Source organism: Anastrepha ludens, chromosome 5 (genome assembly GCF_028408465.1).
Source record: "Anastrepha ludens isolate Willacy chromosome 5, idAnaLude1.1, whole genome shotgun sequence".
NCBI lineage: Eukaryota > Metazoa > Arthropoda > Insecta > Diptera > Tephritidae > Anastrepha > Anastrepha ludens.
The window spans coordinates 96,665,689-96,692,087 of NC_071501.1; the positions used below are offsets into that span (position 1 = coordinate 96,665,689).

Below are 26,399 nucleotides of genomic sequence, written 5' to 3' on the forward strand. Positions count from 1 at the left end.
TTCTGGCGAGTAAATATTTTAAATTGTATAATTCGTTAACTCCCAAAACGATAAAGTTTGTTTTACCGATCGTTCATACGAGAATTTGAGTATCGATTGGCCACTAGGTGGCAGCACCCGCCACAGGTAATGGTTTGGGCCGCTGTAACCGCAGATGGGCGTCAAGGTAAATGCGAAATATGATCGGAAAAGTATTCTGGAGGTTGCCTTGAAGCCGTGGAAGACAAACATTTTGGTGGCAGACCATGGACGTTCCAACAGGACTCGACACAGTCTTTCCAAGCTCGGGTGATCCGAGAATGGCTAAAAAACAACGTTCCGAGCTTCATAACGTCTACACAATGGCTGTGAAGTTCACCAGGCGCGAGTCCGATGGATTATTCTCTTTGGGCCATTTTGAAGGCCAAGGGCCAAACTAAAAGATTCACCAGTCTCGCAGCGCTGAAAAAAGCCTTTGTCCGCGAGTGGGCCAAAATACCTGCAAGTCCAATTCGGGCAGCTTGCGATTCGTCTCTGGCCCGTCTCAAAGCCATAGTAAAGGCAAAAGGTGGTCATATCGAGCAAAAGTAAGTTGATGCTTAATTTTGTATTATTTTCACACATTTTTTACTTTGAGTTTAATAAAAGTAATTTTCCAAACTAAATTAATGGCCTTTTTAATTGGTTCCACTTCGAATGCCGGACCCTGTATATTCGATTAGCTTTTATTGGATACCAGTTTTGGACTATTTCTCACGTATATTTTGACGCTTTTTCAAAAATCATATAAAAAAATGCGTACTTTTATGACTATTCATATGAGTATGCAAAAAAAAAAACAGTTGTCCCTGCAAATTGAAAATAGTAGGTGCAGTTCATTCGGCTTCGTGCCGTAAAAACAGCCTCATCCAAGAAAAGTTGCGCAGTCGTATTTTTTCTTTATATTGCTTAAAATACAGCTTATGACATTTCCAACAAATGTTGCCTTTGCAGAAGTTTAATTCATTTTACTGCCTCGCTGAAAAAATTCCAAAATAATACTTATTTTCCAGCAACAACAATGGCCTAACACCCTAAAGGAAATAAAATCAATGATAAGAATTGCTTAGCTGCAGTTTTTCGGCAAACATTGTTTTGGGTTCATTTAATTTGTAAGGTGATTTTGTTCTTTGTGCTGCTGTTGCATTCACTGCCAAATTTATTTTACACGCACGTGTGATCAGTCTATTTCATTGTCAGTCAAACTCAGCACAAAGTACTCGTAGATATATTGTATGTTGCTCATACGCCCCATGGGCTCCAAGAAAAGTATAGCGCGAACGGGAAATAAAAACGTAACAAAACGTAAATGGTGTATTATTTACGTTTATGTATATGCCTACGTATGTAGATGTACATTTTAAAATGTATACGCATACGCCTACCAGGCTGAACGATCAAATGCGCCTGTGGAACCAAAGAGGTTTAATTGCTGCCTTTGCAATTTTCCCGGCTCAGACAAAGACAATAATTTTAACTGTCAATATATGCGTGTAATAACAGTAAAAATTATGCGAACATTAAATAGTATTTGTTTTATTATAACCATAACAGTTAGTCTGATGACAGCCGTGTATTGTTTGATTTTCGCATTTTGCGGTTTTATTTAAAAATTTTTAAGGTCATGCTATTTGCCATTGCTGCTATTCATTTCGACTTTTAACTTTATTCAGAAACAGTACTTGGAAAATTATATGCCGCTATATTGGGGAGCCATTAAACTAAAGTAGCAGTAGGCAAATTGGTAAAAAATGCCAAAATCTTAACTACAGCAACGAAGAGCATTCTAACAGGAGCGTTTGTGCCAAATAAATTGATTAAGGGAAATGAAAAGGCAAAAAAAGAAAACATTAAATAACCTTATAATTGGTTACGCTAAGATTCTTAAAATGGATAGGCACTAAAGAACTAAAAATGAGAAATAAAAAATAAATAGAAAAGCTAATTTTGTTACAGAAGTCAGCGAAACTTTATAAAAAAGTTGAAAAAACTCTTCTATGGCTGTTAAGTTTAATGTTTAGGTTGGTTGGCTAACTCTTTTTTTACTATACGATTGGTAATGGATTTATTGGAAAATTCAAATTTATGGGAAAAATAGTCAAGAATTTTACTGATCGAATAAACTAAGTAACTCGTATTCACGGCGGACAAATGCCAGATATCAAAAAATTAATATCTCGAAATTATATGCCAGATTATAATAAAAAAATCATTCGCATTCAAAAGCTCTTCATTCAAAATCTCTTAAAAAACTACCTGATACATAGCCAACATATTTGTTTTTTTTTTGTTCACTCCTCTCGGGAGCATAGGGCCTCGACAACACTCTTCCATCGTACACGGTTCTTTGGTGTTGTTTTTGCACCGTCTCACGAGATGTCGGTATCTGCTAGTTCACGCAGAGTCGACCTTCTCCAATTGTCTTTTGGTCGACAGCGACCTCTGCTCCCTTGCGGGTTCCAGTACAGTGCCATTCTCGTGATGCTATCTGGGAGATTTCTCAATGTGTGACCTATCCATCGCCACTTTCTGATTGATTTGATTTGCCTAAGGATAGGTTCCTCTTCCTTTTTCGTTAATCTCCAAAGGGCGTCGCTACTGATGTTGTTTGGCAAGAATATTCTGCAGATGATGCGGAGGCATTTGTTGATAAAAGATTGTAGCCTTTGTGTGATGGTGTTAGAAACCAGACATGTGGCGCTTCCATACAACAATAAAATAGCCACCATCTAGATGTCTCCGAATTCAAATGCTTGAAATTTTGACAAAAAATTATGGAAGCATTAACCTTTTTAAATATGGAAAAATTCAAAAGTCGGTTTAAAAAAAATGTTATTAAATGAGTGAGGCTTAAGTCACTAGTACCAAATTGCACTTGCTACATTTTTTTAGTCATGGTTTTGTAACTCCCCCAGATTTTCCCTGATTTACTTCAAAATTTTACACAAAATTACGGAAGCGTGATCATTTTGATATATGCAAAAAACACAAAAATCGGTTGTTTAAAAAAAATCGGTCAAAAGAACCTAAAGGCTCTCTAGTTTCATGTTCCTAAATGCCCTGGGAATGAAATATCATTTGATGGAAATACAAGGTGAAGTCCAAAATAAAAAAGACTGAGCTAAAATGGAAACGATAGGAGCTTTTTTCTGATAACTTCGAGTTTATTTATTCAAAATAGTTCGCTCTGGCCGCGATACACTGTTTTACGCGATCTAAAAGGCAAAAGTGTTTCATGTCATTGACTGAAATGTCTTTCAGGATGTCGGTACAAGCCATTTGGATGGCCTCTACGGACACAAAACGTTTTCTGTTCATGGCCAAATGCAATTCTCCGAATAGGGAGAAGACACAGGGAGCCATGTCAGTCGAATACAGTGAGTAATTGATGGATAAAATACGATTTCTACTCAAAAAATCAGTCACAAGAGTGGGTCGATGAGATGGTGCATTATCATGCAATAAGCGCCAGCTTCCTCCTTCGCAGTATTCAGAGCGAATTCGACGAATGGGATGCAAGAAACACTTCAAAACCCCACCAGGGGAAATTGCATTGATGGTTTGGCCCATTGGCACGAATTCCTTGTGGGCAATTCCTTTAGAAGCGTAAAAGCAAATGAGCATCGACTCGATTTTTGACTTCCTCAAATACAATACGATTTTGTGGGTGGTGGTTCGCCTGGGGCCTTCCATTCGGCACTTTGGCGGTTAGTTTCAGGTTCATGTTGGAAACACCACGTTTAATCAGCAGTTACAATGTTGTAAAAAAAGTTCTCGTATTTTCTCGCCTCTTTAATGAGGTGTTTCGAATGTTGAATTCTGAGCAATTTTTGAAGATATTGCCGATACCGATTCCCTGCTATCTACTAGCTCCGAGTGCATTGCTGTCACGAACTTCTACATTTCATTTCGTTTCTTATACATGAATCCTACCAGCTATTCAGAAAAAAATCATAACTCTACATATGACTCCACGCTCAGGACAATGTAAAAGCCTACATAAAATATTGGAGGAAAAGATAAACAAATACAAAAATAATTCAACAGCTATAGAATGCTAAAAAGATAATATAAGCTAATTGCTTTGCTAAGACGCTACCGAGCTACCAAGACGCGAACTACTACGCCCTGCACAAACGATTGCTTTCTGAGCCTTTGGAGGTGTTGAGCGGTGTACGAAAAGAATGCATATTGTCTTCAATCCTGTTTCTTTTGGTCAACAAGGACGTTATGTGCGCTACTGGCAGTAATGCAAATCAGCATAAAGGCATTCAGTGACAGTTAAACAATTAATTTTCCAGGTACTTGAAACACGTGGATGATATCTGCTTACTAGCTTATAAACTTTGCAATCTGAAACAGCTTACTCAAGGCATGCAGGAAAATCTTCAGAGTATCAGCTTCAAGATCAACGTGAAAGCGCTATATCTATCTCAGTTAGATCCCATAAGAGGCGGTTGCAGTAGGCGCACAAGAGTACGAAGTTGTAGAAAAATTTTGCTACCTTGTTTGTCAGTACAGCCAGGATTAACAAAGTTATTTCTTCATTTGGCATCTTAGCGCCTTTGTGGAAAAATATCAACTTCAGCCTTCATACAAAATTGCGCATATTTAATAGAAATGTCAACCTGTTCTCTTATGTGAATTCACACAAGTGGAATAATCGCGACTAAGGCGAGACGCTTAGAAACGTTTTTTAACCGCTACCTTGACGTATTTTGCGATTTTTTAGCCCCAGACAATATCCAACTCGGACTTGCTAAACAAAGATTACCAGCTTGACGTGCCGACTGAAGTTCGAAAAAGCAAGTGGTAATGGATAGGACATACGCTTAGAAAAAGTTATGTCAATGTTGCTAGGCAGGCCCTGCTTTGGAATAACATTCCATAAGCTGGCCGAGCAGTGGGTAAGCCACGTATCAGCTGGAGACGTTCAACAGAAACTGATAAGTATTAACTCTCTTGATCTTACGTTGAATAATCCGGGATATATGTGTACTTCAAACTCGTGTCCGTTGGAGGCGAGGCGTAGTCGATGTCTTATTCTCCAATTTGCGGTTATAGAAGTATAAGAGTTAAAGGAAAAAAAAATATAAATAACTATAATATATGGAAATGAGAGAGCATACATTTTTCTTCTATAATTTGTTATTATTCTCGCTTAGTGAAATTTGGCACACAGCGAAAATACACAAAAAAAAAATAAATATCGGTTAAGTAAATTTTGATTGGGTGCAATTTTAAAATTTATTTTACTTTTCTTTATACCTTTTGGCTTATAAACACATCTCTTTGGTAAGTTTATGCATTTTATGTCAAGGGAAACCTTCCAGGAGAGGCGCGCTACAAAATGCAAAAAAACTTCTATGAAAATCAAAGCATTCTGTGCATAGTTATTAGGGTACCTAAATGCAGGGCGAGTTTTACTCAGTGTATGATAATATTTTGTTTTTAATATTTAAAATGATTTTCGAGACAAACTTTTTTGTTTGTAAATAGTGCTTACGCTGTAATCAATAACATACAGTCCTGTGCAAAAAAAAAAACCGGACAGCTAATTTACCCTATTTAAATTTCTATAGCTTGAGTATAAAGCTTCTTGGCGGTAAGTGGCTTTTTTTGTGTATAAATAGAAGAGTTTTGAATTAATTTGTATCATAATTTAACCAATAAGTGAAATAGTTGATACGTGGCAAGTGTTAATATCAAAAATATGCCAAGATCGAAGCTAATGGGAGCTGTCGTTAAGGCGCAAATTATTGCACTATCACAGTAAAAATTGTCCGTACGTCATATTGCTGCTAAACTAGGCTTCAGCAAATCATCTGTTGCCAATTTTTTAAAGAAATTTGCAGAAACGGCTTCAACGGAGCGAAAGAAAGGATCTGGACGACGAAAAAAGACGTCGCCTGCTGAAGACCGGATGATTAAGCGGATGTGTATCCAGGACCGTTTCAAATCTTCGGCAGACATCAGGAAGGAGTTCTTGGATGCAACTGGCGTCGAAATAGATTCATCTACTGTGCGTAGGAGATTGATAAATGACGGTTTTGAAGGAAGACATCCCGCAAAAAAGCCGTTTTTGAACGAAAAAATGCGTCAAAAACGATACCGATGGGCCAAAACTCATGAAAACTGGACTGCCGAGCACTGGAAGAATGTGATTTTTTCGGATGAATCCAAGTTTAACCTCCTTGTATCGGATGGTATCCACCATGTGAGGCGCAGATCTGGCGAAAGATATAAAACTGGATGCATACTGCCTACTGTAAGACAGTCAGTTGGTAGAATGGTATGGGGCTGCTTCAGCTATGACGGAACGAAAGCACTGACTCTTATTGATGGTCGGGTGAACGCAGATGCTTACATTTCAATTTTAATTAGGCATTTAATACCTGTCATTGAGGAGCAGTATTCTCTAAGAACGGACGTTATATTTCAGGATAATTCTGCGCCATGCCACCGATCTCACAAAGTAAGTTATGATTTTTGTTAAATCTCCCGAGTGTTTGTTTAAATGTCGAATACTTTTGTATTAAAAACACAATGGAATATAACCACATTCAAACATATTTGATAAAATCCATACTACTTCAAAAAATGGAGTTTTCAGACTGTCCGGTTTTTTTTGCACAGGACTGTATATGTATATAAAAAAAATTTAAAAGATTTACAAAAATTAAAAAAAAATTCAGTTTCTCTAACATTAAAAACAAATTTCAGTTTTTTTTAAATTAAAAAAAAAATTTCAGTTTTTTAGTTTTAATTTTTAAAAAAATATTTGAGTATGCGCAAGTCATATAACAATTTTTTTTATAATACGATGTTCCATGCCTACCGTGAATTCAGAACCCGAGCCAACCGAATGGTAGTCACGCACAAAAACATTCGGCTACGGCAGCCATTACCTTACCAAGATATACCAACCCTTAGTCTATTTATGGCAGAATTCAAAAGGGTTATTTTGTGATTTTTCCAGTAAACGTTAAATTTGTATAAAAGTTACATCATTTACTTTATTTGAATCGCTGCTCATTTTTTCTACGCTTTGCGTCATCTCGACAGGCTTTTCTTTTGCCTGTCATGCTTACACTTGCATATTTGCTTATTTACTTTCCAATTTTATTACCCTTCTACTGGTCATTACATACTTTCCTTTTGCAATGAGTGAAAAATCGTTAAAATTACGCAGCTTAATTTGAGTAAGAACCGTTATTTGCATGTTTGTGTGTGTGCAAACAATCAGCCACCTTGCTGCTGATCCATTTATGTACCTTCGCTCCTCTTCGCCAAGTCATTGCGGCTTGTGATTGCTTAAAAACCCTTTTTCGGACACTTTTTACGCATTCCTCTTTATTTATTTTATGAGTATTTTATTCAATCTTCTTTTCAATTCTCGCTCCATTTTGTGTTTTTCAGTGGTTCTCTTGCGAAAGTTTATTTGTCGGCTTGTACAAATTGAATCCTTGTAATCGCTGTCACTACATAAAATGCATTCACATTTATCCTTTTCTGTGGTTACCGAATTATAGCCGATGGTTTTACGAGGAAATTGCATTTGTATGTGTTTAAGAATTTACGTTTTCACCGAAACGGGATGGGTTTTACTGCTACTTTTGTAGGACTCATGATAAATTGAATTTTTTTTCTGGTATTTCTGATTGATTGCTTGTTGCCGTTATAAGTGTAAAAACCGAATTTTTACTCTCGGGCTTTATTGAAATTTTTAAATTGATGCCGTAGGCAATTTTATAATTTTTTTTATTTATTTTTTACAACTACACCCGACATGTATTGACGGAATTATGTTTTTTTTGTAATATTTTCAGTAGATCGAAAATACTTTTTTCTCAACGTTTACCCTGCTTTTAATAAGCATGCAAAAGCGTAGCTATTTTTTTTTTTTTTTTTTTTTTTGAGCAAATTGCATAAATATGACAGAAATGTGCGAAAGTCGTACCTAATGCGATTCTCCTTGTATACTAGTGTAAATCCAGTGACCACTCGTCCTGTACTGTTTTTCACTCGTCTGTTCTGGGTATTTTTTCAAAACTTGTACTGTTAAACTGCTTTCGTTTCAAAGTGCCCGTTCTTATCCCGAATTTTATTGGATATTTTAAAATTTATTACGGCAGTCTTGACTGATCAATATATAAGGGATTATCAGTAGTAACTATGATTCCTTTTTGAAAATATGATATTTGACAAGCCATTTTTCTGATTGATTACTGAATAAATAATTTTTGAAGTTGCTAAGCAATTCTATTCATATTTTTGAACGGTAGCTTGATCTTATAGTCATATAAAAATATAAAAAAAAAATTTGTGTAATGAATTTCTGGGAAATTCTGATGAAATTGTGTTTTTTTTTTTTTATTTTGCTACAGTAAAATTTTACAGCGCGGCGGAAGTGATGCTATTACCAGAAAAAAGATCTTTTAGACTTCCTAAATTAAACAACCAGTTTCTTACACGCTCTCATCAGAAGTCAAGTCTCTGGGTGTAATACTTTTTTCTCAATGTTTGGTGCAACACTTGAGCCTAAGGTCTATTGGAAGCTATACGTCGGAAATCGAGTTAAGAAAGCCAGTATAGCTTAATATTCCTGCAAATCTATATTCGGCCAAAAATGGGGTCTCAAGCCAAGTGTTGTACTCTAATTATACAACTTAGTTGTTCTGCCAATTGTGACATATGGTTGCCAAGTTTGGTGTGTTGCTCTTCGGACGGCATGTATTGTTGCCAATGAAGCATTTAGAATATGCCCCACTGCCGCTATTAACGTCATCTTTAAGTTGAATCCACTGCTGCTCAGAACGCTATTAAGATGAAGGACGTTGTCCTCTGGAGGTAATCTCATGTAGGATATGGTAGCATTGTAAGGCAGACTTCTCTTTCCTTCTCTGTATTTCTTATAGATCTCTCCATCCGCAAACTCGATTTTGAGGGTTATGCAAGGCTGTCTTTCTCGGTTGGAAGAAGGGGAAGTCTGCGTGGACATAGGTACATGTTTTCACCGACGGATCCAAAATGAAATCTGTAGTTGGTGCGGTCTTTTTCTCTAAATCAACAAATATTTCAAACTCTTTTAAACTGCCGAAAACTTATAGTGTTGGTTACACTACATTAAGATAATGAGTGCTATGCGATTATGTAAGAAGTAAATATTTTGCAACTATGTTTTAGGTAGGTCATACCAGAGGCCTGCAATTATCTACAACAGAGGCAGTTAAGTACTTAAAAAATCAAGTCTCCTTGAAAGCAATATCGATCATAAGCCTGGTAGAGCCGTAGAAAGCGATGTCAAAGCCACTACAAATATATTCGTAAAAAATACTGTCGGAAGCTTCATACAAGCGAAACAAAAGCTTTCGCGCACAAACACAGTCCAAGAGCATATTTTTTGACTGAAGCACACAATTCAAGGTATGTTAAAGAATTCAGAATCTTAAAAAGACAAAATGTCTGCATGGATTCCACAGATCAACTACCAGTGTCCTTACAGGTATTATAACATAGAATGCGTGTAGATGAAGAAGAAATTGAGTCGGTATTACATCTCCTCTGTGAATTTCCTGTACTTCAAAGACGTCGTGCCAAATATTTTTGCGTTTATTTATTCGAAGACCAGGGAAATTAGCAAAATGTCTCACTGAAGGGACCAGTTACCTTCTTAAGTAGATCTAAGTGGCTTATGCAAATTAGTTAGGCGATGGAAAACAAATGCAGGTATCACAATGGGCCTTGCAAATAGCATCTCGGCAATGATTTGAATTGCACCTACTGCCAGCTATATTTGTCTCACTTGGTTGTCTTCCAAATATCGTGGCTAATTCTTCACGTTCTCTTGCGAACCTTGGACAGTAAAAGAGTACGTGTCGCGCCTCCTCGAACTCCCTTAGGCAGGTAGAACAGTATGCTGATGCGAAGATACTTTATATAAAGATAAAGCAGATAATACTAGGAGGAGTCGTGTTCACTCAGCATTTGAGAGAGGAAGCAATCCACTTATCCATGTAGCAAGGATAGGGATGACTTCATCTGCCCCCTCAAACTTACGAAAATAATAAGAATTACGTTCTATAATTCAAAGCGCATGAATCTCTCTGGCTTTAGAGGTATGTACATAGATATATTAATTCAAGAATGTATTTTCGTTTAACCCATTATCCTTGTACGTAAACTATTCCATTTTTTCTTGGGCACAATTGCACACTTTCATCCATATGGAAGTAGAATTTGTAATTTTTATTTTTTTGTCGTTATATTACAAATTCTGAAAATAATCATTTCATGACTCCAGTATACCTGTAGGAGGTTCGTTGGTTCGCCAACTAAGGATATGTCCTCAAGCCTTCCGTCGTAGATCACATGTCGTGTCCAACTGTTGTAAGCGTGGTAATTTTCTGGAAGTCTATGCGGATCATTTAACCAACAACTCTGAGCTTCGATTAATCGGACCGGTAATACGATTTGCGTAAATATATTTATATATATATAATTGGCGCGTACACCCTTTTTGGGTGTTTGGCCGAGCTCCTCCTCGTATTTGTGGTATGCGTTTTGATGTTGTTCCACAAATGGAGGGACCTACAGTTTCAAGCCGACTCCGAACGGCAGATATTTTTATGAGGAGCTTTTTCATGGCAGAAATACACTCGGAGGTTTGCCATTGTCTGCCGAGGGGCGACCGCTATTAGAAACATGTTTTTCTTAATTTAGAGTTTTCACCGAGATTCGAACCGACGTTCTCTCTGTGAATTCCGAATGGTAGTCGCGCACCAACCCATTCGGCTACGGCGGTCGCCAATTTGTGTAAATATATATCTCAATTATAGACCCAGTTTTTCGCTACATATATTGCAGAACTTTTCTTTTTACGTGATAAATATACTTGTATTCTAAATGTCTCGGCTACAGCGACATCTATACCATCATCATCACTTGACACTGCAACTCTTTGTGAGCTTTGGCCTGCTGCGCGTGAGACTTGCACACGTTTCGATCGCTTTGTTGCACTTTTCTGCCTTAAATTTATGTAGAGGTTTTCTATCTTTTTTTCATGGACTCTCTTTTCTTTCCTTGGGACATTTTCTGGTTTTTTTAAGCAGCCATTTTTTCTTTGCTTACTGTTTTAAGTCAATCATTCTCGTACACTCTTGATCGAGCTATTCGCAGTTTTTATTCTTAAATTCGCATCCAAATATATATTTCGCTAAGATTGTTATTGATGTTTTTCGTCTCTTAGTTTATGGTCAATTTCCATCTGGAGTGAAGTTTTAGCCTTGAGATCCGCTAGTTTGCTTGTGTTCCATTTTCTCCTTTTTGCTCCTTTAACTTTCTTGACGTTCAAGCATCATGACGATTTTTGAAAAAATTCTACAACCTAAAAATTGTTTTTTGCAATATTTCGATATCAGGGCTATTTCACAGATGAAACTTTATATATAAATATATATATTTTTTTTCGTTTGTAAGATAAATTCGCAGTATGAACGAAATCGGGCCATAAATAATTTTTCGAAATATCTCGACACCAGAAGCTTCTATAAAATTAGATCTGAGTCGTTCACCTTCAGTCAATACTCACAACAACTTATCGAAATTTCGTAACAATTAGATTAACGGTATAATAGCCCATTAATACAAGCAAACAGCAATACTTTCACATTTATACACATTTACGTTTATACTTTCCCCTTTTTTAGGTAGCACAACTTACCCAGTGTACGCAATTTCGTTAAACCCCAAAACCGTTTATTTCCCAACGATGGAACTTGAGAGTCGGTGATGCGCAACACTTCAAGAAGTGACAATTTTTGAAACAATTCACCAATACTGATGTTGTTGCCTGGTCCTTTGATGATAATAACGCGCACATCACTATCGATTTGACTCACCGGCACAGCGCTGAGGCCACCTGCAAAGTAAAATAAAAATGAGTCACTATATAAATTAGACAAAAAGGTACAACTCGTTATGAAATTGAGATTTATTTTATTGTACAATAAATTTATTTGCAATATTATGGCATTATGAGACGCAAAGTGGATTAACAAATTTTTGTTACTAAGATTTGTGTAAAGAAATTAGCATTTTTTATGATTTAGGCTCTACAGAGAGCACCAGTGCAAAATTGATGGCAATTCTGAGTTTATGAGCTGCAAAAAATTTATGAGTTGAAAAATGTGTATTTGCAAAGGATTATTGCAAAATGTTGTATTAGCCCAAAACCCAAAGCTTCACCTGCGAGGCATTACCACATAATAATACAGAGGCAGTGTAATAAATTTCAAAATTTATGCAAATAGCCGTACGAGCATATTGGCTTCACGTAGTGAAAAATTTGTTTTTTATTAGTTTTTACAGAATAAAATTGAGGAATAGATAAGCAAAGGGTGTAGACTTGAAATTTATAGATATGTGGACCGCAATGAGCGCTAAATCACACCTATTCAATTTGATTCTTTTGACGTAATTTCCATTGATTTTCGGTTGTTGTTGCTATAGCAGCATAAACATTCCCCACATGATGGAAAGAATACTGAGATGGCGCCTCTCGTGGTCCCGTTACTTTGCTCTCAGCGAATTTGACAACGAGTCACGTGATTTTAGCTCCAGTATGGCCAAATTACCATTTTCGTAACTTGATTTAGCATTTTTTTTTTTATTATTTAGTCTCGGAGTTTTAGTTCTTTCTTCATGACATTTTTCTAACCTGTTCTAATTAAAAGTAATGTTTATAATTTTGCAAAATATACATTTTTTAATAATTAGTTAAGTAATTCACTCAGTTTTATTTAGCTTTACTTTTTTTAACATCTGGTCCCGCGATTCCAGTTGCTGTTGGTGTTCTTCTGCTTTCAGCAGTCAAATCTCTCTCTAGCTACTGCGGTGTTGCCTAGCTTTGGATATAAATACGCACTAAAATGCCCATTTAAAGTTCATAAAACACTACATTTTTATTGAATTACTTAAAGAACTTTGTGTGCGTAACAATTTGTCTTGAAAATGTGTCTTTTGTTAAGGGAATGACTTTTTTGCTATATTTGAGGTTATGTTACTAGGTAAGGTACTTTTTTTGTAAAAATGTCATAATGGTTTCTATAGTATTTTCTGGTATTTTTTTGCTTATTTTTACTATATAGGTGTACTCTATTAATGCCCTATGCCCCACTAAGGATTGTTGGCAGGGAGGAACGATTGCACCTCAATGGTTTTAATCTGCATTCAGTAAATTCAAACGCCTTTTAAAATGTGTAAAAAGGTTTTCAATCTTAAGAAGAGTTGAGAGAGGGACATTAAATATTTTTGCATAACCTTAAAAGGAGCAAAAAATTAAATTCACACTTTCAAAATATCAAATTTTATAAGAACCAACTACTTTTCATTATCACTAAAATTTTCTCAGAGTGGCCTTTTGTAACCCTCTTTTGTATAATAATACAGTTTTTTTTAACTTAAAGTTTCGGTAGCTTTAAATTAAAAAAAAAAGAAACAAACACGAAACTTCAAAATTTTCGCATTTTCGGCATAAAAAAGCATTAAATATATTGCGAAGAGCAAATGGTTGGCAATACTGCATAACTTAGAAAAACGTGACGTCACGTACTCTCTGATGGGCGCAATCTTCTTTCTATCATTCTTGCATTCTCCATACATATACGGGGAATGCTGCTGAAGTCCTTGGCCAGATATAAAACCGAGTCGTTCCGGTTATTTAGAACCGACTGTCGTGGGAATGTCGGTTGAGTGTCCCCATTCGTTGGTTCCTTTGATGAAGGTTTTGTTGAGCTTGTTGTATTTACATATCGTTTAGGCATTAGCCTTCATACAAAGCAAACTGAAAAAATGTTATAATTTCAAGTTTTATTATGAAATAAACTTCAACACTGTACAACACTACCAGCTACTCAATATATATGGTTTTCCAAACAGAGGTGTTATTATGATATTCAAAGAAAAATACTATTTTTTAATATAAATGATCGGATGTTTATTTCATTATAAAGAGGAAGGTATGCCGTTAATAGTGGCAAATAACATCAGGCAAACGACCACCACGGCCACGTTTACAGGACAATATCTTTTTCATGAAATTTTCCATAACTGAATTGCGAAGTGGCTGCCCTATGTCCTCGATAGCCTCACGAATTCCATCTTTGAGGTTTTGAGTCGACACTGGGCTGTTGGCGTAGACCTTCTCTTTCACGTGGCCGCAAAGAAAAAAGTCGCAAGGTGTTAAATCACAAGATCTCAGTGGCCAATTGTGATCACCTCTTCGAGAGATAACATGGCCCGGAAACTTTTCCCGTAAAAGATCAAAGGTTTCGTTGCTTGTGTGACACGTAGCACCATCTTGTTAAAAATAAACGTTGTCGAGATCATTACCGCTCAATTCCGGCCATAAAAAATAATTCATAACACCTATTATTGGAAAACCCTTAAGTACATCCTCTCGACATAAATGAAAACGATTTGCGCTGTATACAAAATCTCTACTGAAACCAAATCGTAGAAGTTAGTGTAAAAGATGAAAGTACAAATGAAATCGAAATATCAAGAGGCGTTAGATAAGGATGGATTTTTCAAAAAACACTTTCTAATGCGAAGGTGGCACGAGACTTTTTGTAGATAATGTAGAAGATCTACAAAGCCTATTACACAAAATTCGTAAATACAGCAATAAACACGGCCTTAAGATTAATGTCACCTAAACCGTCGTAAATAGATTAAAAGGCCTATTAAATAGGTTATCTCATCATGTTAACAGCGAAGCCTTAGCCGTCACCGACCAACACAATTGATTTGAAAGGTTGAAACGCAGAAAGCCTCACCATCTCCTGCAGTAATCAATTCCTTTGGTAGTCTTGTGCAAAGCATCATCATGTTGATTGTATTATACAAAAACCGAAACCGAAGAAAAAAAAAACCAAAACTAATTCAAAAAATATTTTTAGTAATTCAACTTTATCAATCCAAGGTGAAGCCGTAGAAAGTGTTCCCAAATTCAAATACCTTGGATGTTGGATTAATGAGCAATGGGACTGCAGCGAGGAAATTAAAACAAGAAGAGAAATGGCGGCGTCATCATTCTGCAACTATAAAAAATATACTCCGCAGTCATGAAATTAACATGCAATTAAAAATTTGCTTCGTCAAATGTTATGTATGGTCACTATTCTTGTATGACATAGAGGTATGGACCGCTAAAATAGCAGATAAGAACAGTATAGGAATGTGGATATACAGACGTATACTTAAAGTTCCACGGACTGATCCTGTTTCGACAGGGAGGTTCTTTGCCAAATGAACCGAAGTAGGCAGCTTCTTATGACGGTGAAAGGAAGGAAGACGGCTAATCTAGGACACCTTCTACGAAATGAGATGTGTAAATTGCTATAAATTATCCTGGAAGGAAAGAGCGAGAGAAAATGTAGGATTGGGAGGAAACAAATATCATAGCTGCATAATATTAGACACTGGACGGGAATTGGCAAAATCAGAGACTTATGGAATGTGGCAAGAAACAGAGCAGGTTTCAGCGAAATTACAACCAAAATTTTTTAAGAATATGAATTTATACATGGATTTGTTTTTAAATATATACTTATATATACCCTTTGGTACGATCGCTTACGTTCGAAAACGAATATGCAAATTAAGAAGAAGACGAGTTTATTCAACGTTGAACATTTTAGTACAAAGTTTTTTTAAAGTAAAATATCTTCGGGTTTCTTTAACATTTTTATAATTTTTTGTTTTTTTGGGTTAAAATAAATCTTTTGGAAACATTTTTTTTGAACAAAAATTTACTTTTGTCTTAAAAAAATTTGTTTTTGTTACATATCGAATAAACACCCAGCTAATAGCTTTGACTGTTCTCAGAAATTTTTGTTTGGAAAAAAATTTACTTTTTGTCTTATCTTTTGTGATATTTCGAAAAAACACTCAGCTAATAGCTTTGACTATTCTCAGAAGTCCATAAAAGTTTTATAAAGAGAATTCCATAACTTTTCGCGTTATATTCAAGTGCGATTTCAGTGAAATTTCAAATTTTAGTAAATTCAGTAAAAAATACAGTGGATCTGCATACTAATGTACGTAGAGAAGCTTTGATCGATTTGCCCACGGGTACGAGTACCAGTGATTCGTTATTCATTAGGCTATTATTTTGAACTGAGTTTTATCTGGATATCGGTACGTATTTGAATATGGAAATTGGAAGCAAACGAGTCATACAAATATTTAGGATTACAACAGAGTACCACAATAGACCACACATTAATAAAGAAACAACTATGCAGGGAATATGAAAAATGCCTCATTCTAATACTTAAAACACATCTTAACTCTAAATATATTCTTCTTCTTCTTAATTGGCGCGATAACTGTTTACGCGATTTTGGCCGAGTTTAATAAAGCGCGCCAGTCGTTTCTTTCTCGTGCTAACCGGTGCCAATTGGACACACCAAGTGAAGCCAAGTCCTTCTCCACCTGATCTTTCCAACGCAGAGGAGGCCTTCTTCTTCCTCTACTACCACCAGCTAGTACCGCATCGAATACTTTCAGAGCCGAAGCGTTTGTATTCATTCGGACGACATGACGCTGCGCTATGTCCATATCCGCCGTACAGCTCATACAGCTCATCGTTCATTGCCTGCGATATTCGCCGTTGCCAACGTGCAAAGGTCCAAAAATCTTACGCAGAATCTTTCTCTTTAACACTCCAAGCGTCGCTTCATCGGATGTTGTCATCGTCCAAGCTTCTACGCCATACGTTAGGACGGGCATGATGAGAGTCTTGTAGAGTGTTAGTTTTGTTCGTCGAGAGAGGACTTTACTACTCAATTGCCTACTTAGTCCAAAATAGCACTTGTTGGCAAGAGAGATTCTGCGTTGGATTTCAAAACTCTGAAAATATTACCAAAGCTATAAATACATATGCTATCCCAGTACTAACATATTCTTTTGGAATTTTAAAATGGTCGGAAACAGATTTCAATAATATAGAAGTAGCCACACGAAAGAACCTAACAAGCCATAGAAAATTACATCCTAACTCAGGCATACAAAGAATAACCCTACCCAGAACACAAGGAGGTAGAGGGATCACAGATATTCACAATAAGCAAATCGCAAATCGCAGAAACAACTTCATGGAAGACATATTCATATAATGAACGAAGCGAATATAGATAGGACATGCAGCTATACATGGTTGAAAAGAGACGAGTTGTATCCTGAAACAGAAGGGCTCGTAATTGCGATTCAAGATCAAGTGATCTTGACAAAAAACTACCAAAAGTATATTTTAAAAGATAAAAGGATTATTGACGACAGATGTTGCAAATGCTAAATAAATACAGAAAACATAGACCTCATTATTACTGGATGTCGCCTTTTGGTAGGAAGTGAATACACGGAAAGACATAACAATGTAGCAAACGTAGTACACCAAAAAATAGCGAATAATCTGCGCTTAAGTACAAATACTTCACCCTATTAGGAACGCAACCCCGAGAATATATTGGAAAATGAGGAATTCACGATAAACTGGGACATCGCCATAAGAACAGACAGAACAATCACCCACAATAGACCGGATATAACGCTAATAAACAAAAGAACAAAAACCACCATTTTCATTGAAGTAAGCACACCCAGTGATACGAATATATATAGAAGATATACCGAAAAACTAGAGAAATACAATGATTTAACAATAGAAGTGAAAAGAACCAAATTACAGTAAAAACCTTACCTTTTATTATGTTTGCAACTCGGATAGTTCACAAAAGTGTTGTCAATAACCTCAAATTTTTGAACAATAAAGCCGATATACCTTCTGCTCAAATATGAACGAGACTGATTTAATAAAACACAAACGGTTAATTATTGTTCAATTTTTATTTTATCTCCTTTAAAGTAATCACCATTGGAGGCGATACACATATGCCAACGTTTTTTCCAATCATCATAGCATTTCTGGAAGGCCGATTTCGGTATGGATTTCAGTTCCTTCTTCGAATTCTCTTTTATGACTTCAATTGTCTCAAAATGTTTTCCACGAAGCGGCAACTTGAGCTTGGGAAACAGGAAAAAGTCACATAGAGCCATATCAGGCGAATACGGTGCTTCCAGAACGATATTAACATTATTTTTGTTCAAATGATCGCGAACAAGACGTGATGTGTGAGCTGGTGCATTATCGTGATGCAAGAACCATGACTTGTTGTCCAACAATTCCATCCTTTTAAGACGAATGTTCTCGCGCAAACGCTTTAAAACGTCTAAATAATATTTAGCGTTAACCGATTTTGCGATTTGTGCGATTTTCAAGCACAATTTCCTTTACTTTTCCGATGTTTTCGTCGTTTACTGATGTTGCTGGACGATGTTCATGAGGCAAGTTTTCAGCCGATGTACGGCCCTCTTTGAACGATTTGTACCACTGGAAAACACGTGCACGCGATAGAGCAGAGTCCGCATAGGTTGTCAGCAACATTTTTAAGGCGTCTGAAGCCGAAATTTTGTTGGAATAACAAAATTTCAAACAAATTCTTTGTTCAACTTGAATTTCCATCGTTAAATTCGAAGAACCCACTCGAGCTTGACTTGTTTACAGTAGCACAGAAAACAAACTATGTGACATATCACGCTGAAATTTGCCATGTAAGCTTATAACAGTCCTACCAAAAAACAAAAAATTTATTTTTGCCATATGTCATCCGCGGACCGTTTTATTGATAACGTCTCGTTCATATTTGAGCAGAAGGTATATCCTTTGGTACGATCGCTTACGTTCGAAAACGAATATGCAAATTAAGAAGAAGACGAGTTTATTCAACGTTGAACATTTTAGTACAAAGTTTTTTTAAAGTGAAATATCTTCGGGTTTCTTCAACATTTTTATAATTTTTTGTTTTTTTTGGGTCAAAATAAATATTTTGGAAACATTTTTTTTGGAAAAAATTTACTTTTGTCTTAAAAAAAAGTTTTTCGTTACATATCGAATAAACACCCAGCTAATAGCTTTGACTATTCTCAGAAATTTTTGCTTGGAAAAAATTTACTTTTCGTCTTAAAAAAAAAATTTTGTCACATTTCTCTTCCAGCTAATAGTTTTGACTATTCTTAGAAATCATAAGAGTTTCATAAAGGGATGTACGGTCTAAGATTAAAAAGAAAAGAAGATATTTCACTTAAAAAAACTATACCAAAATTTTGAACATCGAATAAGTTTTATTCTTTTTATACTCAAGCCTACAAATAAATAAATTAAAAAAAAAAATTACGAGAATACCTATTTAAAATTTCTGAATTATTTGACATGGAATCGCTCATTCTTTAAAGAAACGACATCAAATCGCTTGATTTGTGCTTGAATAATTGACCATGGACAAGAGAGAATGAAATATTTAATTTTATGAATTTGTCCATTCCTGTTGTGGAGGTTCACATTCCATTGGGCAAAATATCCACATTTTCAAGATATTTCTCAAAATTTTTTTCAAGCTTCTCTTATACAATATGTGACCGTTTTATACATTAAGAAGAAGTTTTTGTAAATACACGAGTTAATATTTTCACAAAAGTCAATTATGCCTAATTGAACAAAAAATACTAATAATAATAATAGTGTACATTATTAAAAAAATACCTGAAAGGGCCTAACAGACTGCAACGATTTTCAAATAAATTTTAAAATTTGGTCTATATTGTTCCGTAATTTTTTAGCAGATTTTTCATTCATTTGTCGCGCCTGTCACTTTGCAGCTTGTGTGAATATGTATGTATTAGTATGTAAGTAAATAAATTCACTGTTTATTATGTAAAAATATCATGAGCACTAGGAGTGCTGCGTTGTAAGCAAACTTCAGCATACATTTTAACTTATACGCAGATTAGAAAAGTATGAGAAGAGTGAATGGCGTGATAAGCGACCCTGAAGAATGCATTACTAGAAAACAAAACAACAACAAGAATTATTTAAAAAAATTATGCATTTCTCGCATTTCATGCAACTAAAAATGGGTTATCTGTCGCCACTGCGGCAATTGCATATTCATATAAAAATTTTAATTTTTGATGTTGCATGTACAGTAGGGTGGTGAAATAATACACAGGGACAAAACAAAAAAATTAAAATTAAAAAAAAAATCATTGTATGAAGCCCCGAATTTTTTAAATAAAAAGACTCTACTTATGTTACTAAACAAAAATTTACATGCATTTCACAAAGTTTTACGTATTTTTTTTTTTAGTTTTCGTAGGTTTGGCTCTATGTCTTGATTTTTTTAATTTAAACAAATTATTTAGATCCCATAAAGCTTGTCATGCATTTTATTTAAACAAAACACATTTTCGTGGCATAGAGTCCTGAAATACTTTTTATTTTTGATGTCGCATATGCAGTAGGACAGTGAAAAAATACGTAGGGATAAACAAAAAAAGAAACAAAAATAATAATATTGAACAAAAATTTACTTCCAGTTCATAAAGTGTTCCACATTTTTATTTAGTTCTCGTAGATTTTGGTCAGAGTCTTAATTTTTTAAATAAAAACAAATTTTTTAGATCCCATTGCAAGCAAAACACTTGTTATAGAGTCCAGAAAAGATTTTTTTAACTAATCTATTCTGTTTCTCTTCACAAAGGCTCTAATAAGGGGACAGATACCTGTGAAGTTCCGAAATTGAATTTTTTCTTGTCATAAAATGTTAATATAATCCTTTAAGAATATACCAACAAAATTTTAGAACGTAAATTTAAGAATTTATTATATTATAGATCATCAACCGTGACGACTCTATTCTTTGCGTTCGAGTACTGGGAGAGATATAGTTACGTTGTATTCAAACTTTAGACGCGTTTTTCTCAAAACTATATTTTTCGAATTGGCGTACACGACAACTCGAAAAGTTATTGACGGATCTCCCTGAAATCTTGCACACATCTTTTTTAAAGTATAACTTTCTATGCGAATTTACAATTCGAAAAAATAAGCAAAAATAATAGGAAAATTCGCCGTAAAATTAATTTTGTTTTTGAAGCATTTTATTCCGTGAATTTTTTTTTTCGTTTTTGTTTAATTCATATAGAAATTATGACACTAATAAACAAAAAAATTTTTGGTTTTTTGTATTCAGGTCACTGACGCCGATGCTACAATGCCCCCGATTGAGAAGCCCCGCTGCGACCTTCCTGGAAAAATTGAGTGCACATCCGCCATTTTAAATGATTAAAATATAAAAAAAAAATTATATTATTTTAATGTATAAATAAACCGTATGCGAATTTAAACAAAAATATATTGATTTCTTCATTTTAAATAATTTTAATGAAAATCAGGGAAAATATGGCCGTTTACAGGTATCTGTGCCCTTAAAGATACGCAGTCATATTTTTTACTAATTTTTTATTACTAACTGTTTCTTATATTAAGGGTGATTCAATTTCAAGGGCCAATGTGGAATGTGAACCACACCTAAACGTCAAGTTTTTTCTGCATTTCATTTGAAATTTTTTAATTTCAGACTAATTCAATTTGAGCCATGGAAAGATACACAATCGTGCAACGCGTTAAAGTGGTGGCAGGAAATGGCAACAAGGAATGACCAATTTTCGAAGAAAATCGTCTTTTTGGGCCGTATTTTTTCCACAATGAGGCCGGTCAGGCAGTTACTGTGAATAGTGTTCGCTATCGTGAGATGATAATGAACTTTTTATGACCCGAATTGGAAGACATGGATGTGGACGATATGTGGTTTCAACAGGACGATGCCACTTGTCACACAGATAACGAAGCAATGGCTCTTTTGCGCGAAAAATTTGATGGCCGAATACTCTCACGTCGCGGCGATGTCAATTGGCCGCCAAAATCATGTAATTTGACACCGTTGGACTTCTTTCTTTGGAGTTATTTGAAAGATAAGGTATACGTCGATAAGCCAGCAGCAATTCAAGAGCTAAAGGAAGAGATAATTTGGCACATTAACGGCATAGAACCTCAATTATGCCTCAGAGTCATCGAAAATTTGGACGATCAGATGGAAGTCTGCCGCCGAGGCCGCGGCGGCCATTTGGCCAATATTCATTCGCAATTGAGCCATACCAATATTATCATAATAAAGAGAAATGGTAATAATTTCTTAAAAAAGATGCATTTTGTTCAAAATCAACACCGGCCCTTAAAACTTATATATATATTGGCGGTTATTGGCGCGTATACCCTTTTTGAGTGTTTGGCCAAGCTCCTCCTCCTATTTTTGGCGTGCGTCTGGATTTCAGTTTCAAGCCGACTCCAAACGGCAGATATTTTTATGAGGCGCTTTTTCATGTCAGAAATACACTGGGAGGTTTGCCATTGACTACCGAGGGGCGACCGCTATTTGAAAAAACTTTTTCTTAATTTTGGTGTTTGGCCGAGATTCGAACCTACGTTCTCTCTGAATTCCGAATGGTAATCACGCAGGAACTCATTCGGCTACGGCTGTTTTTAGTAGGGACCTCAAAAACGCCATAAATTTCTAAATAGGGAAAAATCATACGAATTATTAAATTAATTCTTATGTTTTCACTAATACATTTCAAGCAAATTTTTTAAACAAAAAATACTAGCGTTTTTTTTCTTTTTATTATTAAAGTTTTGGAGGATAAGAGCTGAAGAACTACATCCGTATTCACTAAATAGTGGTAGCAGATAATCTCTAATGCTGAAAATGAAAATGAAATAATGAAAATTTCTTCTTCATCACTATTGTCCATTACAGCGGTAATGGTATTTTTATGGCTTGTATGGCTCGTATGGTGTCAACAAACACATTTCTGTCGACTAATTTCTTTACTCTATGCTATGTGGAGTAACTAAAGCCACCGAAAATATCCGCAGCTGATCGAAATTTAGATTTTTCTCACTTTCGTAGAGTATTTTAGTTATTTTTAAACGCTACTCTAACAAAAACGATTCCAATTTAGAAAATTGTAGATTTTCTGCTTGACTTCTGTCAAAAAAGACGCTGTTTCACAGCTAACACCCATCAAAATGGAACACTTCTTAATTAAGAAACTCTTACTTGAAAGACCCTGTATGCATGCGTTCAGAAAAAAATTATTCTTTGCTCAACGGCGGAGCGCTGCTGACACGCCTGCAATGTGCTACATCTACCATTGAGTTACATTGTATTTGTCTGTTTAGTTTTTTGCCTTTTATCCTTGCAACTGTAAGTCATTGCAGATTCTTTTTTCCCAAAATACACTGCTTTCTATTGCCGCCCATGCATACGAGTATACAAAAGAAGATTTGTATCGTGTGTGGGTATGCATGCACAGCTGGGTTCACAATAATAGCAGCGCGACATATGGAACTTTCTACTACTTCTTTATTTTTTATAACGTTGTTCATTTTATTTGATAAAAATTTAGTTTATTCTACAACAAAAAAAAGAAAGTTACGAAATATTTGAAACTTTATATTATATAAAATTAAAAAAAAAAAAATCTAAAAATGTATATTAAAAATTTCAATTTTTTTAATAATAATTTGAAGAGTTCTGGGTACACAATATTTTAGTACATACAATTTTTGTATAAATAAGTGTAAGTTTGAAGTGGCTCAAAAATCGGGTTGATTTTTGACATTTTTTTTTGCTGGTGGACGCGAACATTTTCTCCACATAAAAAAAATGTCGAGCTTTTGTTTATGGAAAAAATGCATAAATAACATCGTTGGCAAAACAAATTACCAAAAATAACGCGAATTATGGGCAACTTTAAAATCGAGCAATATTACACTAACATGTTTACACAAAACTGTTTACTTAGTAAAACTTCAGACCAAAATGTTTGAAATTTGGATGAAAATTTTTTCAAATTTTTTTTTTAATTTTCTACAAGGTCTGAAACTGAGTTATATGGGTTTTGTTGCAGTATGCATATTTACAACAAAAAAAAAAAATAATAATAATACAATAATAAAAAAAATAATAAAAAAATCCCTAAAAAAGTAAATAATTGGCGCGTACAATTCTGTTAGGTGTTTGGACGAGCCCCTTCTTCTATTTATGGCATGCGTCTTGTTGTTGTTCCACAAATGGAGTGACTTATAGTGTTAAGCCGATTCCGAAGGAGATTTTTCATGGCAGAAATAAACTCGGAGGTTTGTCATTGTCGGCCGAGGGTCGACCGCAATTAGAATACACTTTTTCTATAATTTTGCTGTTTCATGCACGGAGTTTCGCACAACCCATGCATCCCTAACCGAAGTCACGCGTCACCCCATTCGGTTACGCCGGCCGCAACAAGTCACGCTGCTATTTTTTTGAACTTAGATGTATGTGCGCATATCCATGTAATAAGCGCGCACATTGAAATATGCAAATTTCAAGTTTTGTATGCATTTGTTTTTTGTTTTTTTGTAATTTTTTTTATTCTCATTCTTTCGGTTTCCTCATTCTTGTTGCATTTAAATTTTTTGCTTTTCAACATTTTCCGCTCATGATTTTTTATGCGATTGTCTTTAGTTGTTGTTGTGGCACGCCTGTTTTTCTGATGCTGAAGGAAAACGCACAACACAGATTTTCATAAGGATGCAGTCTATTAATACGGATTGTTATTGTGTTATTCTTGCCATTCACATTCACATCGTATTCGCATTCAAATTTGCATTGTCTGAACGCATTTCAGCGTAGTTATTTTCGAAGAGCCCATCGAAGGGCTGTAGTTGGAGGCCATTACTCGGAAGCGGCTCATTGTGGCTGCAATTATGCACTGCTTGCTTTTGTTGTAAGGAACGAAAAACAATTTACAATTTGTACGTTTTACCGTTATCGCGATAAAATAGTAATCTTTTGTTATAAGTATTCACTTTTTTCTTACTGTGCAATTTTATTATCTCTCATTTAAGAGAATCTGTTCATTGCAGCAAGAACAGCATTAAGTTGAATTGGACGTGTATGCACTGTAAGGATTTTGTTTGCGAATTTTACGAAATGATTATGCCACCATTATGCTTCTGTTTTTTTTTTTTTTCAATGGAATATCTCTGCCCAACCACTTCAAGTACTCACCTTTTGTGCAAAGCACCTGTCGGCGATTTTGCTCATCTAAGTTGCATGTGCACTCCATTGGACAGCTGCGACCGGTGCCTGTCAGCACAGGCATAGCCAGTAGGCAGATCACGAACCACTGTAACAGCATCTGGAACGAAATAGTGGAAAAGTTGGTTGGTTAGACGGTGTCGGATGATTTTTATATAAAAATCAGTGTATAAATGCTAAGCAGTGCAAAAGAAAGTAGAAGTGTACCATGAACTCTTATTGCGTAATTAAGAGGAAGTAAATTATTGGGAGGTTGAATTAGTTTTAAAGGTGACACACAGATGGCGCTATTTATCACTTTATCGCGTTGGCAATACTGAATATATATTCATGACAAAGCCTCATCCCTAGGCTTTGTTTATCAGTATCTGTCATTTCGCTGAAGTATAAACAACGCAGTGTTTTCGTGCTCCGAGTATGTCAACTTTCGTGCCGTCGAAACGCAATTTCCGGGAAGCTTTGCTTTTCTGCTTCAATTTGAAAAAAAATACAGCCCAAGCCCGTGAATTGCTGCAGGAGGCCTACCCAGACCATATTCCGTCGATTTCAACATGTGAGTACTGGTTTCGACGATTCAAAAGTGGTGATTTTCACACCGAAGACAAGGAGCGTCTTGGCCAGCCCAAAAAGTTCGAGGACGCGAAATTGGGGGAATTGGTAAACGAGGACTCGTGCCAAACCCAAGAAGAGAAGAGAAGATAAATCAACCGTTTGCAAGCGTCTAAAAGCGATGGGAATGATCCAAAAGCAAGGACATTGGGTCCCGTACGAGTTGAAGCTGCGCGACGTCGAACGGCGATTTTTTACGTGCGAATTGCTGATCGAGCGACAAACTCGGAAGGGTTTTTTGCATCGGGTGGTGACTGGCGACGAAAAATGGATCCACTACGATAACCCAAAACGCAATAAATCATGGGGTTTGCCCGGCCACGCATCAACGTCGACGGCGAAGCAGAATATTCACGCCAAGAAAATCATGCTCTGCATTTGGTGGGATCAGGTCGGCGTCGTATATTTTGAGCTGCTCCAACCGGGCGAAACAATCACGGGGGATCGTTACCGACTGCAGTTGATGCGTTTAAGCCGGGCATTGAAAGAAAAACGGCCGGAAACGGTAAAAAGGCACGACAAGGTTATTTTGCAACATGACAACGCTCGGCCGCATGTTGCTCAACCTGTCAAAAAATACCTTGGAACGCTTGGCTGGGAAGTGTTACCCCACCGGCCGTATAGTCCAGACATAGCTCCCTCCGATTATCATTTGTTCCGGCATATGAGTCT

The 26,399-nt window shown here is 35.8% G+C and overlaps 1 protein-coding gene across 1 annotated transcript in view; it reads right to left on the minus strand.

Moving 5' to 3' along the window:
* The window catches only part of LOC128864588 (insulin-like growth factor-binding protein complex acid labile subunit), a 72,463-nt gene extending 47,245 nt beyond the window's left edge, over positions 1 to 25,218 (minus strand). Inside the window, exons 1-2 of the mRNA XM_054104340.1 lie at positions 25,089 to 25,218; positions 11,741 to 11,938 (exon numbers count right to left, since the gene is read on the minus strand). Coding sequence (XP_053960315.1) covers positions 11,741 to 11,938; positions 25,089 to 25,218 — 328 coding nt within the window. The remainder of the gene's footprint in view (positions 1 to 11,740; positions 11,939 to 25,088) is intronic.
* Positions 25,219 to 26,399: the final 1,181 nt, after the last annotated feature.